This window comes from Fusarium graminearum, chromosome 4 (assembly GCF_000240135.3).
Source record: "Fusarium graminearum PH-1 chromosome 4, whole genome shotgun sequence".
Lineage (NCBI taxonomy): Eukaryota > Fungi > Ascomycota > Sordariomycetes > Hypocreales > Nectriaceae > Fusarium > Fusarium graminearum.
Window position 1 is genome coordinate 5920672 of NC_026477.1, and position 16365 is coordinate 5937036.

Genomic DNA, 16365 nt, shown 5'->3' on the forward strand with positions numbered 1-16365 from the left:
AAATGGTCCGCGTCTCAACTTCACATAATTTCACCATCACGCCGCCTACTCTTTATCTGCCGCCGCAACATACGGATACAGCACGCCTGAGCACCACCATGACTTCTCGCAGTGGGAAGCGTCGCCATTGCGACAGCATCGACAGCGACTCGCCTCCACCAACCAAGAAATACAAACAGGCAACTTCTATCGCTTCGGATGCCTCAACAACGTCTTCAACATCTGCCACGGCCTCTATCGAATTGGACTATCCCCCATTGCAAACAATAAAAACCCCACCCTTCATCAACACATTTCTACCAGCTTTCAGGAGCGTACAGTACGACCGTCCTGCCTATCGATCAATATCACCGACACCGCCATCGCCCAGATCACACTGAATGTTAGATTAGCGAAGATGTTACGCCAAAAGACGTATTACGACCCATCATTTCTCTTGTTTAACCAAAAATTGGATACCACTTTGTCTCCCTCAGCAATGACATGAGGGCAGGGCAGGCTTGTTTTATTGCGCAGCAGTTTAGACAGGGAATTATCCCTCTTTGTTCTCTTCATGTCGATACGAAACACATCGGATCATCTATCCGAAACCTCAGTCACGAGCCCCGAAATATATTTTTGCGATCTCTACCATTACCGGCGTTGCGTTGCACCCACAGAGGAACACAATACTCTGGTATGCATCTAGACGGTCATTTTGTGGAATAAAAGGTATTCCTGCCATGGATTTTTAATGTGTTAATGGCAGATGTACATAAGCGGCATAAATACTCAGAATCCCACCCATTTTGATACAGTAAAGAACAGCAAACGCCTGGTATAGGTACACCCACGGGTTACCGTCATGAATCATTCCCGCCCATTTTGTCATTTTTCATTTAGTCCATTTCCCACCACATAACATCCTCCTCTTGATAAGGCACGCTGATTTCAAAATTGCGCTCCATGGTGGTCATGGAATTCTCCATGACTAGACGTTCCACCTGCATCATGGCGGCTCCGTCGCCCGTCCGTTTGGCCGCCATGTACAGCTCCACGAGCTCGGCGTTCCGGCTCTCGTAATCCTGCCGAACACGGCGCCTCCGAGCTGCTGGATCACACGCTGCACACGTGTCGTTAAGGTGCTGAGTTTTGACGCTGGGCGTGCATGAGCGTGGTCGTAAACGTGAATATGGACGTGAAGATGAACGTAATCTTGAGAGGGGCCGAAAGCCACATGGTGTGGCAGTGTTTGTAAAGATGTGACCGCAAGCCATTGTTGTTGTGGTACTTGAGCACATGGCGGGCAGCAGCGATTGAGTTTAGAGAATATAGGACACCGGTTCCTTGAATTAAGAATTAAACAGAGAGGTATAAGTCATTCATCATGAATAGATGGCGGGACTGAGATGTAAATATGCTTGGGATTCTGCGTCGCCGTGGACTTGACTGTGGACGAATCCACATTGAAGGCTAATTCACAAGTTGGGTGAAGTTGGAGATGTAAAATGGCACCAAATTCCAAGAATTTTGACAAGTTGTGCCTTCTTTTCGAGCCTTTTTACTATTGTAGAGATGGGTCCCCTGTCGATATTTAGGTGGTGGATGTCGCATGATGATCATGGCACTTGGAGGTCTCACCGCCATCGTCACTCAACTACGCCGTACAAGTCATAACCAAAAAGTGCAAAACAAGACATGACACCTGAGTCTAAGGATGAAGGATGCACGGTGAGTTGTTACAACAACAAATCGGGTCACGTCCGAGTCATGATGGGTTGCCTGATTAAGGAATATGGATATGGCGACAACGTATGCTTATGTCGTGTTATTCATTATGTATGTATGTAATTATTCTAGTTTGCAGCATTACCATCCTATGTATGAGAGGTGTTTGTATACCACGATACTGGTCAACTTTTCGTAGCCTCCTAAGGTTCCATCCCTTTCCATCTCTGTTTATTTATTTGTCCATCATGACTCCTCCGACTTTTGCTCCTGCGAAACGTTGCCAGTCTCGGGCAAGGACTCGGCTTTCTTAGGCTTGATACTCCTCCATTCAACACACAATGCGCAGACCAGTTGTCCCAATGCCAAAGCCACGCCAACAAAGAATATCCGTGTAATTGCGTAGTTGTAGGCCTCTGTCACCTGGGAAACATACTGCGACGGCACTATCTTCTTCAGCTCTGTAGCACCAGTCTGAACAAGACTCTTGGAGTCAAATCCAGGGATGCCCGAAAGTCGCTCCACGAGTCGTCCACTGAGGATAGTTTGGCCGACAGAGACAAAGATAGCACCGCCAAGTTGTTGGCCGAAAAAGGTGATAGAGAGGCCAGTAGGGACTTCTTCTTTGGGAAGTGTTGCCTGAATAGCGAGACCAGTGCTTTGTATTCCAAGACCTAGGCCAAAGCCGACCAAAAATTGGAAGGCAATCCAGTGTGATGAGCCAGTGTCGGGTTTGAGGGTGATCAGGAGTCCTTGTCCGATAGACATAATGCAGGGGCATAGTATCATGGAAGGGACGTAGTAGCCGATTCTCTGAGTAAAAGAAGCAGAAATGATACTGGCAACCACAAGGCTGAGCACGAGGGGAATGGTGTAAATGCCAGAGTCAACCGGGCTGACATCCTTGGTAGCCTGGACTACAAGTATGTCAGTAATTGCACGGAGTACGTGCATAGGAGAAACTTACACCATAGAGGAACATAGTAGACGGCAACCATCATACTACCACCGGCAAATATAGAAACCCACGCGCAAGCCAACATCGTTCGCTGAGTGATGACCTTGACCGGGATGGTCGCCGTTTTGGGCATCTTGATCTGAACAACAGCAAAAGCAATAAGTGTGACGCCAAACACGACAAAGAGCAGAATGAGTCGCCAGTTGCCCCAAGCATAGGTCGAGCCTCCCCATTGGAGTGCAAGGATGAGGCAAACCATAGAGGGCACGAAGAAGAACGTGCCAAGCGGGTCGAGGCGGGTGATGTGCTCGAGAGCAGGGACGGGTTCGCGCTTCTTCTCTGAGAGAGTGTGGAAGAAGAAGAGAAAGATCGAGGCCACGGCGCCAACAGGGAGGTTCATGTAGAAACACCATCTCCAAGTGGCATGTTGAGTAAAAGCTCCACCGATCAGGGGGCCAACAACTGATGAAATGCCAAAGACCATACCAAACATTGCTAAATACAGAGTTAGTAACTATAAGAAGTAGTAGAGAACATTAGGCTACTCACATTGAAAGAGAGGTCGCTTATGAAGAGGAACCATGGGGATGATAGACATCATTGATCCTGTCATTATTCCCGCCGCGCCAATGCCAGCAATAGCTCGCCCGATGATAAAGGCAACTGAATTGGGGGCAGCTCCGCAGATAGCGGAACCGATTTCAAAAGTCAAGATACAGGTCAAGAAGGTCTTCTTCAGGTCATAAAAGCGGTAGATGCGACCAAAGATGAGCTGGAAAGCAGCGGTGGTGAGCATGTAGGCAGAACCATACCACCCTATATCTCCCAGACTCTGAAAGTCGTTTGTTATCTGGGGGATGGCAGTTGCAATGATGGTACGATCCAGAGCAACGAGTAACATGGCAGCAAAGACGGAAACAATGATGAGCCAGAACTTGAGCGTCTTTGGCTTGTAGTTTTCCAAAGCTTCCTGGTCGAAGGCTGGACCTGGGGTTGCAATTTCGGTTTTAGAGGTGCCTGCAGGTTGTTGCTGTTGTTGGAAAGCATTCTTGTCAGATCCAAGACGTTCGTCTTGTGCAGGGCTGTAAAGCGTTTGTTGTTCAGTTGATGAGAGTGAGTTAATCGACTTGCGTTCTGGAAGACCAGAGTCTGTCTTTTCAGGAGATGACATGGTTGGAGTTCTCGAGGCGTGGGTTTGTCAAGGTAGTCAAGTATATACTGGATAATCTAGTAGTTATTCATTCAAAGAGACACTGTTTGAGAGATGATGAGTAGAGTATGAATACAATTGCTGGACTGGGTATTATCCTAGATATATATCTACACAACGAGGTAATCGTCGGACAGACTGAGGCCCGAGCCATGAAAGGAGATGAAACTAGTGCCATAGTCTAGAGGAGACCAGCGATGCGAGATGCGATTGCTCGGTCGAAACTCTTTGGTCTTTTTCGTAAAACATAGCAACAATCCACCGACGAAAATTGGTTTGAGATGAACAAACCCCCGAAGGTGAAGGATGAATCAATAGGTCGGATCCGGGAGTGATGAAGCTATACCCCATTGAGAAATCAAAGTCGCGAACCTGGCAGGAGGGTCCCCTCCTCGGGACCGACGGACACGAACACTCTTGCCTTCTTAACTTGAACGACTCTCGGCCAATTCCTGCCCTTTTGCTACCCGAAAGTCTTCTCTCTGAGGGTATTCGATTCCTTTTTTGAACCCCGTTTTCCAATCTGTCATATCCCATTGCTGCTTCACTGGCATAGAGGTGCCGATATCTTGTCAGCAACAGAGAGGGGGGGCTAGCTAACCACCCAATCATCCTTTCAGATTCTCAATAATCCTCTCATGTCAAAGCACGGCCTCCAAGCGAAGCAAACTACCTATTGCCTACTAAGGTACAGTAAGCTCCCGTGCTGTAGCTTCGGGCCCGACGGGGAAGATCAAACAAACACTCACTCGCAAAGTGGTGATTCCTTGCCTCCAAGACCTGTCACTGGCTGAACACCGAATCAATCGTATCTGGTACATCGCGGTCGGTACCTTGATCAGCTGTAGGGCTGATACAAGACTTGACGCAGCACGTCTTTTTGATACTGACTCAGCGGTCGCCCTCATTGGGACTCGTCTGCGCGCCATTTGTTTGGTAGCATACATACAGCTGTGCTGTTGGTGCATTGTTTCAGTGCCCACCACCCGAGTACTCGCTCACTCCGGGCCCGACAACTGCTTTGCCCATTGCTATTGCGCTCCGGGCTATAGTATCCACTCTATCGGGTCCAACCACTCCGGCTCTTGAGACCTTCTCACCCGGACCCCGTCAAGGCTTGCCATGCCCTATCCCAATGGCATCCCCGGTGTCCCTGGCCCGGGCCCACAGCACCAGCAGCAACTTCAAGATCCTTCCAGCCTCAAGTTGACTAGAGGTACCAGCTGCGTTCTCTGCCAACAACGCAAAGTTCGTTGCGACAAGAATAAGCCATGCGCCAACTGTATCAAAGCAAAGGTCGAGTGCCGGGTTATACCTCCCCAGCCTCCTCGTCGTCGGAAGAAGCGCCTCCAAGAAAAGGACCTTATCGAGCGTCTCAAGAAATATGAAAATCTCTTGGCCGAGCATGGAGTCAAGGTTGATGCTATTGGTCATGAGTTAAGGCCTGATGGCCCCCCAGGCGAGGATGTTGATGAGCTTGAAAACGATTTTGAAGGCCTCAAGACGACCCCTGAAGCTAGTTCATCCCCTGCTCCGTCCAACGCAGAGCACAAGTACGCACCCTACACATCACATCTATACACGCATTTTGAATTGTATGTTAATATTCCTGTAGGACCGGCGGAGGAGCCTGGTTTTCCTATCACAAAGAGGTATCTTGTTCAAATCTCTCCTGCGTAACATGGCACCCGTCTGATCTCTTAACAGTTTCGGGCAAGCGAGCACATGCTCCAAGATTCGTCCGATGAAGAACCTGAAGTTGGATCCACCATTCATCGTGCCTTTGATCGCATGTTTGCAACTAACGGGTTTCCTTTCATCATAGGGAGTGCCCCTGTCCCTATCTCTAACCTCCATCCTTCCACTATACACATTTTCCAACTCTGGCAAATATATATCGACAACATTAACCCGTTGCTCAAAATCACACATGTTCCCACTGTTCAAGGGCAGATCATCGAGGCGAGTTCTGATGTCGAAAATGCACCCAAGAACATCGAAGCCCTCATGTTTGCCATGTATCTCATGGCAATCACGTCCCTTGAGGAAGCCGAAGTTTACAGGAGATTCAACGAAACGAAAAAAGAACTATTAGCGAGATACCATGCTGGTACCCAGCAAGCACTTACAGAAGCTGGTTTTATGAGAGTCAATGATCCTATTCTGTTACAGGCATATATCCTCTACCTAGTAAGTTTGTCCTGAGCGTCAGAGTCTTGAGTTCTGTATTAATTTCTACCAAGTTTGCTGTCCGATGGTTCGTTGATCCTCGTCAAGTCTTCTGTTTGATCGGGTTAGCTGTTCGCATTGCTCAGCGGATGGGTCTCCATCGAGATCCAGCACAGTTTGGTCTACCACCATTTGAAGTTGAGCAGCGCCGTCGACTATGGTGGACACTTGTGGGATATGACCGACGGTTGGGAGAAATGGCCGGATCAACCGTTACCGCCCTCTCTACCGGCGGTGATTGCAAGATACCAATGAATGTCAACGACTCAGACTTGCATGTCGATGGCAAAGAATTCCCCACTCCTCACACCGGACCAACTGAAATGCTTTTCTCTCTAACAAGGGTTGAACTCGCAATGGCTGTCTCGAGCGATAGCAATCGCGACAGCTTCAAGATGAACAACACGGATAAGAGTCCTGCGGGGGCAACTGCGAACAAGAACCAGGCGATAATCCGGCTTGCTGGCCAAGACGGTCCTGAGTATACTCTCGACGGGTACTGCGCACATATTGAGGGTACATACCTCAGCCAATGTGACCCCAAAATTCCCCTGCACTTCTTTACTCTTACAATGACTCGCCAAGCCTTGTGTAAGATGCGCATCATTAGCTTTCTTGTTCGAATGCACAGCAACTCCGATAATGTTCCACTTAAGGAGGTTGAGAGGGACAGTCTTTTCCTTCAAGCTACACAGATGATCGAGTACGATAACATTGTTCAGTCCTCCGAGTCACTGCGTCCATTCAAGTGGTACTCTATGCATCACTTCCCCTTCCCTGCATACATGTTCCTTGTTCAACAGCTGCGGCATCGCGTTTCTGGTCCCATGGTAGAACGTGCGTGGGACGCTATCGAGAAGAACCACGATCTACGTGGTCTCATGAATAATTACCATAACCCTATGCACATGGCATTCGGTGGCCACTTTGTTAAAGCTTGGGATGCCCATGAAGCATCCCTTCTTGCTGCCGGTCGACAGCCGCGGAGACCAGCATTTCTCGCTCCTCTGCGTGAACGTGTCGCAGCGCGTCGTCGGGAAAAGCAGGAGAGACGACAAGCTCCTAATTTTTCTCAACCTCAAATCGGCATCCCACAAGTTGCAACGCCTTCTTCTTCGGGCTTTGCCCCATCTGTTGGACAAATGACCCCTGGAACCACCCACAACGGCCAGCGAGCAGATTCAGGCTCTGTTGCCTCAAGCGACGAGCCCGGAGAGATGGATTGGACATTTATGATGTCAGGATACAATGATACCGCCAGTTTTACCCCAATGGGTGGATTTGGAAGCTTCAGTGGTGGCTTGGGTGGAGGAATGCCTGGTATGCCGCCCGGTATGGGAGGCATGGGACACGGCCCTCCCGCTCCTGGTGGCAACACGTTTGGAAATTAACGACAAGAGTGAACATATTGCTATAACATGTGCAACAATAACTTTTCGTCTTGGTTTGTTCCGCTTCCTTATTCTGTTTTGCTTTTTCCTCTTAGAGGGGAAATTATACCTCTTTGAGCTATATCTTGTGGGATGTTTGCTTGTCAGACATGGATGTACAACATGTCTCGTTTGTTTTTTCCAGCATACATATACTTACGCACCATTTCTGTGCCCCTGTACATTCAGCGACAACATTTATCAAACGAGAATGACTGCAATGATAGCACCAAAAAACACGGGTGCTTACATACATATACACATACACACACATATATATATATAAACATTGTGTTGCCTTTTATAAAGGCCGACATGAGGGGGATCATAAACGCATTTCTATCCAGCATTACTCCCAGTCTTCTTTCACTATCTCGAATACAGATTCTTCTTAAGAGAGAAGAAAACAAGGAACTCAGGCCTGAGGGCCCTAATTTTTTTACGCTTGTTCAACTTCAAGCTGTCGACCGTAGCCCGTCTCATAAGCTTAGTCAGTGGAGAAATAGTATATGTAAGGATCCTAAGACCCCTCCACATTGTGTTACATTGCCGTTTCCTGTTTCGATACCCAGCATGAGCCACGGCGAGCTGATTAGTAGTACTATATGACGGGTCATTGTTTGCTCTTGTGTTGCGTTTCAATAGCCAGAAGGTCCATGCGACGTAACCTTCATCCATGCTACCCCAGACACTAGAATTACATAGCCTGGCATCTGATTTGGCTGGCTAGCTAATTGCGCAAGTCGAGCGGAGATGCAAGCGTTATACGTGCTGATAGCTATCAACCTCGGTTGCAAAGACCACCATAGGGGCTCACTATTATAATGAAAGTCTCTCTGCTTGTCCATCAGAGTGGCTTCTGCGCCCAGCAATCTATCCAATCGAGCTGTGCGTGGATGCGCGTATTGTTAAAAGTTTCGAAAATGCTATGCCAAAGCTCATGTGCCTCTTCCTCTGTAAGCCCCATAATGCTTGGGCGATCAAGCATGGCCGTAACCCAGTCCTCAAGAATATTCTGGGTGAATATTCCCATCTCTCTCATTTTTGCCTCCTGGTGCCATCGGCCAACAGGTGTGAATGCGTGTCGCTCGTTGACATTGATGAAGCCAACATCAGCGACCGTTTGAACGATCTGGAAAGGGAAGCGTAAATTCCAGCCATACAATTCAGTGAATGGGCCCTCGACGAGTCGGTAGAATTTGTTCATAGGGTGATCATACCCAGCGGTGTCGTCGTCAGAAAACACGAAAGGGACAATCTCATGTATCTCGATCCAAGCACCTGGCTTCAGCTTTCTGGAATCATTCAGTTGGTTGTTATAATGAGAAGATTACAGGCATCGCCACTCACTCAAAAGCCCTTTCTAATAGTTGCCTTGGTTTACGCAGTGTTTGTAGCACAGCTCGGACATGGATCAAATCTGCATCTGCATAGATGCTCGTCCAAGGGCGGTTTTCGTCCTCAAGATCTTCCACGCGGAATTCGACATTTGGAGGAGTCCAATGTGGTTGGATTGGCGAGAGGTCTGTTCCTATAACACGTGCACTGGGGAAGTTCTCCGCGACTGACATGCAACCCAGGTCAATTTGAGAGCGCTGTCATTGGGGTAAGGAAGATACTTACCATCTTGTGCCCACATACCAACACCGGTACCAAGGTCGACAATCTTCTGTGGGTTATCACCAATCGGAGCAAGGAACAGCTCGCCATCCATAAGATAGTCCAAGTACAGCTTGTGCTTTAAGCCTTCACGAACTTGCTCGGCATCGTCATTCGGCAGGCCGTAGCGACCACGTAGAAAGCCTTGATAACGTCTGACAGATTAGTGCTGAACATAAGATGCCATGTACGTCAATTTTCTACCTACCTTCCGTGTTCGTATGAGTAAAGTTCCCTCGTGTTGACTGATGTGAATTCGGAGGTTGCTATAGAATCTCCGTAGTCCGATGTTGGGTCCTCATCGGAATCATTGTGATCCATTGCTGAGGAACTTCTGCTTCAAGACCCTTCTGGTGGGTTGTAGTCGAGAAGGGACAATTGTGGTAGGAGTAAGGTATTGTTTGGCGGGAATACATGAGAATGCGGCGTTACCCTTCCAGATCGGTAGCAACAAGCCAAGGGGAGGGCAGTATAAAGGCGATGACAATAACAGCCTGCCTAGGTGGTGGTGGGTCGAACGTATATGCTGGTGACTGGTATCTAGGTTTGGTCTCGAGTGGAAGGTACGGTACGTGTGCCACAGGGAACGCTTTATTGGTAATGTGGGTAGAATGAGACGTGACCGGAGTTTGAAGTACTGACAGTAGTACACAGTATCAAGTGTGCCAACAAAGGTTCACAAGATATACCCAGCTAGCTCTGACAATGGGCAGTGGTTGAATGCGAGGTTGCACAGGACCCAGCAATCCGGACTGTGTGGCAGGTGCCGGTTTTAATGCTCACAAACAGCCAATACAATGGGAGGATGAACAAGGGCGGTTCCCAGCACAGCGGACGGGAGGGCGGAAGAAGACCCAGAAGACTCCCGAGAGGCCGGTAAAGTTGGGGTTTTGGCGTGGTTGGTGCTATGAATTGGCTCTTGAGACAAGCGGCGTGAACCAAGCCATCGGGACAAACCGAAATTCCTTTGAGAAGAGTTCACAATGATCGGCGACCGTAATGCAACCCAGTTGCGACGTGGTCGAACTTGCGAGCTCGAGGCAGATAGATGGATGCAAGAAAATTGGCTATTTCATGCACAGCAAGGATCGCAAGGGTCCGCGTAGTAAGAACTAGGGCTTCGGTTGATGGTTTGAATCCGCGTACATATGATGCGTGGAGACTGAAGCTGGAGACAGGCAGCTGTTCCACTATATGTATAGATGGATACAGTACCCAATCGATAGGTGGGCTTGTTGAAGTTATGAGTCTGAGAGGGATCCGGCAACTCTAATACCATGTTGGATCATGCCAATAGCTCGATAAATCCACTGCCCCTGGTCATAATTAATTGACGCAGTCAGAAATAAGACCTGTCCGTCACCAGCTTGCTTTGAGGGAAGTGCGGTGCTACGCTGTAACTTTGATGCAACGACTAGGGACCCGTCAATGTCTCCATTTCTCCTGCTGCGTACTATGTACCTCAACGTCGCGACACTCGAGTGGCTTCGGTCCGCAACAATAAGGTTAGTGCTCCGTTTTGCATGGGATGCCTAAGTGTCGGTGGCCGGGCCGCAACACCACAGTTGCCATATTGGATCGAAACCATCAAGCTCCGACTGGAATGCGTCTACAACCCCGGGCAGATAAATCCCGTGCCTACGATATCTAAACCTTATCGTACGCGATAGCGAGGAAAACACCACAAGAAAGAGTCTTGAGCTTGGTTGCGGTAACCCATATGCACCAGGAGAGTAGCATAATGCGCGCTCGATAAACGGAGACAATGCGCAAATCAGAGACCTTGGCGTTGCTGTGCCCTACTCAAGCATTGCAGCTTTGCAAGCTTGGGTTCGGATAAGCCATGACGGTATCCGTAGTGTCTTGACCGGTCTTTGGTAGGCTTGTTCTTGCTTAATAAGAAAGTCTGTTGCGACAAGATTCTCGACAGTGGGATAAAAGAGTAGTTGCTGCTTTTCTTCCTCTTCTTCTCGGCGATTTGCATGTCATCAAGAATACCTAGATAGTATGATCGACAAAGTTGGATAAAGTGAGTTATACTGGGGAAGTAGACGGATAAGCACCCCTTCCCCTTGTGGAGTACCTGCCTACTGCTACCCATCCCATGGAAACTACCTGCCCCAGGAAGGTTTATACTTGCACCTGCCTGTCTTCCTTATTAATCCTGTACTCCCATATATTACAAGTTCGAATGCCCAGATTTGATACCAAACCACTTCTAGATATTTGAAGCATCTTTGATTATGGAATTTATTCATTGTGGCCTGTTCTCACAGTGAAATTTATGCATGCTTATAGGCTTCCTACCTCCTAGGTACCCTGGTAATGACTTGAGTGTACATATGTTGGCTGAATTTATGCAGCAATTGTGTCTTTAATGGAAAGTACTTAAAATGGAAGGAGGGGCAGTTGTCAGAGGTTGTTCTCGTCCTCCTTTCGCGTGGCAGCATTGGCCAATTTACTAGGGCGGGAAAGCGCGTCATTCAATCCAGTCGCGTCGCCAAAAACACGTCCACCCAAATTGAATCTCAATTCAACGTCAAAGCAACGCAACTAGGGTCTCCATTGCATTGGTACTGACATAACATAACGATAAAGTTGCCTTTAATTGTTCGTTTCGAGCGTGCGGTACTGGCCTCTGCCTTATCACATTAATTTCTGGTATACTCTCAACACAGTCCTTCCTTATCCCATATATTCTTTCATCCCAAACTTTTTCAAGCAATATCTACTTTACGCGTCCCGCCTTCACCCCTTGGCAACCGACCTCGACCCAGCTATCCTCGACTATACGCTCATGAAACCTGTCGCACATAAACATAGCGACCTGACCGCTGTCAATTACTCGCAATCATGTATCTTCCACGGTCCTTGATCTCGAAATTATACATTCACCTCCAGCAAACAAGACACCCGCTCTCCCCACCCGTACTTATTCTGGTCGCCCTCGAACCCGATGCTCTTTGTGCTTGCCGAATCCTTACTCGATTGCTCAAACATGACTATATTCCACACAAGATCCAGCCCGTTTCTGGATACACCGATCTCGAGAAAGCCGGGCGAGAATTGGTAATGCCCATGATGGAGTCTCAGGGTGGCAGTGGTGGTATCGTTGTATGCCTCGGTGTAGGAGGCATGGTTGACTTGGGCCCATTGTTAGGACTCGAATCCGAAGGCGATGATTCTCCTTATGGAGGCGTAGAGGTTTGGGTTATGGATGCACATCGGCCTTGGAATCTTGGAAATGTTTTCGGCGGCTTTCCACTTGACCCAGCAACCGAGATATCATCCTCGTACCAGTCGAGGAGCCCGGCTGGAGTCGATGGGGGGAAGATCACTCGAGTGTTCAATCCTGGCAAAGGTGGCATCATCGTTTTCGATGATGGCGATATCGAGGAAGATATGGAGGCTGAGCGTACCGCATACCTTGCTCTAATAGACATGCCCGAAATTGATGATGATGGTGACGACTTGGGAGACACCGATGATGAGGACGAGATCAGCAATCACGTTGATGAGGAACCTACGCACGCTGGTCAAAAACGAAAGAGTTGGTCAGATGGAGAGGACGATAGTGATGACGACAGGCCCCGACAACGTCGACGGAGTAACTCAGTAAGATACCCAGCCATTTTCAATCAGACTTCACTAACGCCTTCGCCTAGTCTAGCTCAATCCCAGAATCACCACGGCGTCCCCAGCAAAGAGGACTCCTCTCCTTACAGCAACTCAATGTCGGGCTGTCAAGCGATCCAGTCGAACCCCCCTCCGGAGCTCAACCACCTGCAGGCCCATCAGCTCGCGCACTACGGAGACGACTATTGCAAGTGCGAGAGAGAAACGAAGCCATCCTTCACCAGTACTACAAAGTCGGTTCCTCTTTCTCAGAACCGCTATCTTCGATGATGTATTCGCTTGCTTCCGAGCTTGGTAGAGAAGACAACGATCTCCTATGGCTAACGATAGTTGGAGTTACGTCCATGGAAATATACGGTCGCTCGTCAGCAGGCGTTGCTGCACCTGTCAGGCAGAGCGACAGGAGTCGTCCAACAGGCTGGCTAGGAATCCGGGGAACCAGAATACGACAACTTCTTCGGGACGAGGTGAGGCGACTAAACCCTCCAGAGATTACGAATGGGCGTGTTGCTATAGAAAATACGGGTGTGATTCCCACCACGGCAAGAAACCCGGAAGACACTGGAATCCGATTGTCCCCTGAGCCCAGATTTCTACTTATTCGCCATTGGAGCCTTTACGACAGCATGCTGCATTCACCATACCTTTTTTCGCGCCTAAAAACCTGGAGTGAGACGGGCATTAAGCGACTTCACAAATTACTTGCAAAAATGGGAGTCAGTCTTGCTCAATGCAAGCAAAGCTATACCCACATGGACATGATGCTGAAGCGAGAGCTGAGAGCGAAATTGCTGAAGTACGGCTCACTTTATAACCTCGACGAGATGGTGCCATCGGTCGACACAGATGGTAAGGATCGTGCTGGGGCCAAAGATGGATGGGGCTTCGTTCGAAGTTGGGGCTGGCGCGCAACATTGAGTGCTCAGGATGTGGGAGTTGTCATTGGTGCTCTTTTGGAAGTTGGCAAGCATGCTCAGCACGATGATTCTGCTATGGCTGCCCGTCAGGATGGTCGAGAAATTGAGGAAGAAGTCGAACTTGCAGCTCAAGGGCAAGAATGGATTGATCGGTTCTGGGAGGCATACGACGCGCTCGAAAAGTAAGTGTAATATATCCTGAGACTCCAAGAACACGCCGACTAACATCAAGCCAGCATCGACGCACTGAAAGCCGGACTCCCCACTGCTCAATTCCTTCACCGAGCAATTTATCGTACAGGGACATCGCTCATTAACAAAAAGCAGATTAAACACCTCCGCGCGTTCCGTATGTGCGTGATCAAGGAGGGGCCTGACGTCTCGCTTTTCACTCACCCCGCAGCACTCACCAAACTATCGCTTTGGGTCGGCGAGGCTCTTGCTGAACAAGAGAGAGAGACCCACGGTAAACTCTCACACGGAGGCCGTGGTACACCACTTGTCGTTGCCAGCCTCAATGAGAAACGAGGTGTCTATGTCGTGGTGGGCACGGGTGGCGGAGGCGGCCCAAACACCACATTACTTGATAGAGAGGCCGCGAAGAAACGCAAGGCTGAGAGAGAAGCAAAGCTCAAGAAGAAGGAAGAGTCACGTCTGGCGAAGCAAAAGGTGCGAGAGGACAAACGCGCAGCTCGACGAGATGCGGGTGATGATGATGACGAACTTGAGACGGAGTCAGAGGATTCTGACAGCTCAGACTCCGATGCGTCAGATGATGAAGACGTCGAGTACGAAAAGGGCTTTGGCCTCAACAAGTTCGGCATTGCATTTCAAGAAGTAGTGTCAGAAACCAACACACGGGTGCGGATCGATAGTTTCGAGCATTGTGTAGTGGAAGTGAAGAAGGAGGATCTTAGCGGGTTCCTTGAGAGTTTGAGCATGAAGGCTGTTGTAGGTTGAAGAGCACGGTGGCAACAACAGTTGTCTAGTTTAATGACTATATGTGGATGTCGTCTCAGGAGATACAGACGGAACTGTTTCTTTATTGGATTGGATGTTCTCAAGGCTGGCAAACGAATAGGAGTAAGGCAGCATCATGATTTGGGAAGGATAGCATGCATGGGCGGAACTGTGGTTAAGATACCTTGGTTTAAAATCTACCTGTAGTATATTTCACGCACTGAAATTTTTGGATTCCAACATTAATAAACACTCGATCCAGATAAGCGAGTAGGCCACCTGTGCGAAGAGATTTGATGTTTCGATAAGACAGGCGGTAGCCCAGCTGTCCACAAATGAATCGATCGGCAAGCAGAGAATATGGGATTCAAACTGATAGACATGGCTGATAAACCCTGTCGTCCGTGGTTGTCGCGAATCAATAACAGCAAGGACAATCGCCGAGGGTCTAGATAACGGCAGGGGTCGGGGGTAGAAGAAAGGGGAGAAGAGGCAGCCAGGCTTGGCTGTAGCCTTGTAGGCAGCATGTCATCGTGAGATTCTGCTTGGAAGCTGGCTCGGGAAAAAGTGAAGGAGTAGCTTAGCTATTAGTCGAGGTGGGCTCAGCAAAAAGCTTATTGAAGATAAAGTGGTATGGCGCCGACTTGGCGCAGATGCAGATAACTTCTCTGCGGCGCATAGTTACATGAACGCTAATGTAAATCAATATTCTACCGTTCCTTTCTACATACCAACTGTAATTATCTCGCCCAGCTAACGTTGGCTTAGTTCCTGTTTGTTCAAGTTGACCTATGACCTCAATGAAGCTCGATCAGTGTGAAGTCAAGTTAGCGGCAGCCAAATACGCCAGTAAAGATAACCCTCAGCATCGATGGCAAGAATAAACCAAGAAATAATCAAAAACCAGACTACAGAGACCTGGACAAAGAACCGAGACCTGCCTGATTGGAGCCATCTATGATTGTTGGTGTAACACAGCCACACGCCGCTCCACTCCATGTGAGCGGACAACCCGGCCTGGGGGGCATCAGAAAGGTTGGTTACTATATAAGACGAAATTACTAGGTCAGTTTATGCTGTCTTAACCAGGCACTTGGGTTGTTTGTTTTTATACCATATCTAGAACTTGGAGGCCAACTTTTTCTGTTATCCACTAGCCCAATCGCCACGCTTTGAGAAACCGACAAAATACATAGCCTCTTTAATCGTTGCTGTGACTACCCAGAATATGGCTGCTTAAAGAGGCAGCTGATTATATGTACCCATGTATAATTGTGATTTGGAAAGGATCATCATCTTCCTTGCTATTCTTGAGAAAGGGGAAGAGAAAAAGACGAATTCGGCATTGGGTTTGTTGAGGCGGCTGTCGAGTCCCATTTATTAGCTACGATTCGTCATTGATGATGATGAAGATTGATGGAAAGCCAGATTTCTTTCGGGTCAAGTTGTGTCGAGTTCCATAGCATAAACTCACGACTGGCCAATCACGATTCAATCTATCCAGTCTTACAGGGTGTGCAACCTGTGGCGGGGCAGGCTCTAAACCTCCAGACTTCCAGAACCCCGCCCCCACTATATTGAGGTGGGCTGTCCAAGGCATTGCCTTCTATAGGTGTACTGAGTGAGACCCCTAAGTCGTGCCCGACTGAGGGCCTGGGT

The 16365-nt window shown here is 48.7% G+C and overlaps 6 protein-coding genes across 6 annotated transcripts; 3 read left to right on the forward strand and 3 right to left on the reverse strand.

Moving 5' to 3' along the window:
• Positions 1 to 2: 2 nt before the first annotated feature.
• Positions 3 to 380, forward strand: FGSG_09597 (uncharacterized protein; the record flags this gene model as incomplete). The annotated part of the gene is made up of 1 exon (XM_011329811.1): positions 3 to 380. One exon carries the CDS (start codon positions 3 to 5, stop codon positions 378 to 380), a length of 378 nt encoding a protein of 125 aa, XP_011328113.1.
• A 324-nt stretch (positions 381 to 704) lies between these two features.
• Positions 705 to 1256, reverse strand: FGSG_09596 (uncharacterized protein; the record flags this gene model as incomplete). Its single annotated transcript, XM_011329812.1, has 1 exon — positions 705 to 1256. The coding sequence occupies one exon, from the start codon at positions 1254 to 1256 to the stop codon at positions 879 to 881; it is 378 nt and encodes a 125-aa protein (XP_011328114.1). The 3' UTR covers positions 705 to 878.
• Positions 1257 to 1953: 697 nt separating this feature from the next.
• Positions 1954 to 3944, reverse strand: FGSG_09595 (uncharacterized protein; the record flags this gene model as incomplete). The annotated part of the gene is made up of 3 exons (XM_011329813.1): positions 3215 to 3944; positions 2675 to 3160; positions 1954 to 2624 (listed from the first exon to the last, which is right to left on the reverse strand). The coding sequence occupies exons 1-3, from the start codon at positions 3834 to 3836 to the stop codon at positions 1954 to 1956; spliced, it is 1779 nt and encodes a 592-aa protein (XP_011328115.1). The 5' UTR covers positions 3837 to 3944.
• A 1053-nt stretch (positions 3945 to 4997) lies between these two features.
• FGSG_09594 (uncharacterized protein) lies at positions 4998 to 7495 on the forward strand (the record flags this gene model as incomplete). Its single annotated transcript, XM_011329814.1, has 3 exons — positions 4998 to 5470; positions 5594 to 6065; positions 6119 to 7495. The coding sequence occupies 3 exons, from the start codon at positions 4998 to 5000 to the stop codon at positions 7493 to 7495; spliced, it is 2322 nt and encodes a 773-aa protein (XP_011328116.1).
• Positions 7496 to 8381: 886 nt separating this feature from the next.
• Positions 8382 to 9514, reverse strand: FGSG_09593 (uncharacterized protein; the record flags this gene model as incomplete). Its single annotated transcript, XM_011329815.1, has 4 exons — positions 8382 to 8829; positions 8885 to 9098; positions 9158 to 9348; positions 9402 to 9514. 4 exons carry the CDS (start codon positions 9512 to 9514, stop codon positions 8382 to 8384), a joined length of 966 nt encoding a protein of 321 aa, XP_011328117.1.
• A 2532-nt stretch (positions 9515 to 12046) lies between these two features.
• FGSG_09592 (uncharacterized protein) lies at positions 12047 to 14846 on the forward strand (the record flags this gene model as incomplete). Its single annotated transcript, XM_011329816.1, has 4 exons — positions 12047 to 12808; positions 12859 to 13928; positions 13983 to 14697; positions 14736 to 14846. The coding sequence occupies 4 exons, from the start codon at positions 12047 to 12049 to the stop codon at positions 14844 to 14846; spliced, it is 2658 nt and encodes an 885-aa protein (XP_011328118.1).
• Between the last annotated feature and the right edge of the window lie 1519 nt (positions 14847 to 16365).